The sequence below is a fragment of the Teleopsis dalmanni genome, unplaced genomic scaffold (genome assembly GCF_002237135.1).
Source record: "Teleopsis dalmanni isolate 2A unplaced genomic scaffold, ASM223713v2 unscaffolded_contig_4019, whole genome shotgun sequence".
NCBI classification, from domain to species: Eukaryota; Metazoa; Arthropoda; class Insecta; order Diptera; family Diopsidae; genus Teleopsis; species Teleopsis dalmanni.
The window spans coordinates 1,901-3,856 of NW_024035401.1; the positions used below are offsets into that span (position 1 = coordinate 1,901).

The following is a 1,956-nucleotide window of genomic DNA, read 5'->3' on the forward strand; positions in this document are numbered from 1 at the left end:
TATAGCCGCAAGCATCTGTCGTCCTTTGGGTGTTGAAAGCCGAGAGCCCCATTCAACGTGTTTAGCATTAAAATCTCCCCCCGCAATAAATCTGTTACCTAATATTACCTAGGTTCTAAAGAATTTTTTATATGTTGCCGTCTTAGTTGCGTGTTTTGGTGGACAGTATACTGATGTTATTGTGATTGAGCCACACCAATCTTTTACTGATATGCTGGTTGCTTGAATCTCTTCAGTGCGGTATTGTTGCATTTCAAAGTGTAATATATTTGTTTTAACTAAAATGCCACTTCCCCCATGAGCCGTTCCATCTGGATGCATAGTGTGGTAAAAGTCATAGCCTGGTACTTTAAAATAATGTTTTGAAGTAAAACGTGTTTCAGATACTAGCATGATGTCTACTTTTTGATCTTTTAAAAATTCTTGTAACTCTAAACAGTGTTTTGACAGCCCATTCGCATTCCAGAGCACTATATTTAATTCACTGTCGGACATAATTTAGTCGTCAGCGTGACAAGAACATTCATTAACGTAGTGATTTGTTCTAACATTTGCTTAACTACTATTAGAACTTCGCTCATGGTATCTGGAGATTTAGGAATAGTATGAGATTTAAGTGATTGTTCCACTAGCACACTAGCATAACTTCTTTTGGGATCCCTTGGGATAGAAACTTTGTCTTTTTCTTCGTCAGTTTCTTTGTTTGTAGTTGTTGTTGGTTTAGGTTTTAGTGTTGGAAATTTCGCGGTTTGTAGCTGCTTATATATCGAACAGCCTTTATAATTTGCAGGATGATTTCCTTCGCATAATACGCATTTGACTTCAGTACTTCTTCCTTGGATTGGACATTGAGACGAAGAATGGTTTTTTGCACATTTGATGCACCTCGGATGTCTTCGACAATAACTTTTCGTGTGGCCATAGTCTTGGCAGTTACTACACTGAGGAATGTCTCGTTTAGGACGAGGAGGCTCAAACGTGACTCGACTATGCATCAAATTCTTTATGCTGTAGATCTCCTTGTTATTTTGTTGAGGCTCAAGTTCTACAATGAAGAGAGGAAGTGGTTTTTTTCGATTCTCTGTGTTTCATATTGAACACGTTTAGAGCTTTATGGCCTATTTCCGCCAGAGCTGTTTTAATGTCCTCGGTATTGACAGACGAATGCATATTTCTCAAGATAGCTTTAAAATTTCGTTCATCTTTAGGCTTGTAGGTATAAAATTCGGTTTTTTTCGATTCGAGTTGCTTTACTATTGTAACATAAGACTCAGTTGTTTTTGCTTGGATTTTTACCTTTTCGTTGTTTAAAACTTTTAGCTCAAAATTGTTTTCTACTTGTGAGGACAAAAGATTTATGAGAGGATTTATGTTATTCACCCTATCTACGAATATTGGTGGAGGTTTGGGCTGTTTTTCGGCATGTTGTGTCACTTCTTCAACTTCTTCTTCTTCTGTTTCTAGTACTGAAAATCTATTTACGGAACGGCTTGGATTGTCTAGCCAGTAATTATCTAATTTAGCTTGTTTTTTAGTTTGTTCAGCATTTTTTGAACGACGAATTTCAGGACTTGAACGAGTTCTTTTCTGACTTTCTTTTGGAAGTTTAATTTTTTGTATTGAAGAGTTGCTTAATAAGTTTTCTTTTGAGTTTCCCTTCGATTGAGTATGTAATTTGAAAGTTTTTTGGCTGTTCTGCTCTTTGTGCACAGGTGTAGAGAGCATAGCGCAATTTGATGTAGTAGTCATTTCGTTCAGTATATTGTTTGATATATTAGCGATTGAACTTACCGAAGTTGTTGGAAGTAAAGATAAGGCCATGAGTAGACGAAACGGATATCTGAGTTGATGTAGAACTCAAGGTGTTAGTTATCGAGTTTGCAGTGCATACTGTGACGCTATTTGTAGTACATGTTGATGTTGAGCAGGAATGTGCTATTAGATTCGTTGGGGAAA

General features: G+C 36.8%; 1 protein-coding gene across 1 annotated transcript; it reads right to left on the reverse strand.

Annotated features, from left to right (window-relative positions):
- Positions 1-1,038: 1,038 nt before the first annotated feature.
- LOC119665231 lies at positions 1,039-1,749 on the reverse strand. Its single transcript, XM_038074519.1, has one exon. The coding sequence runs from the start codon at positions 1,747-1,749 to the stop codon at positions 1,039-1,041; it is 711 nt and encodes a 236-aa protein (XP_037930447.1).
- Between the last annotated feature and the right edge of the window lie 207 nt (positions 1,750-1,956).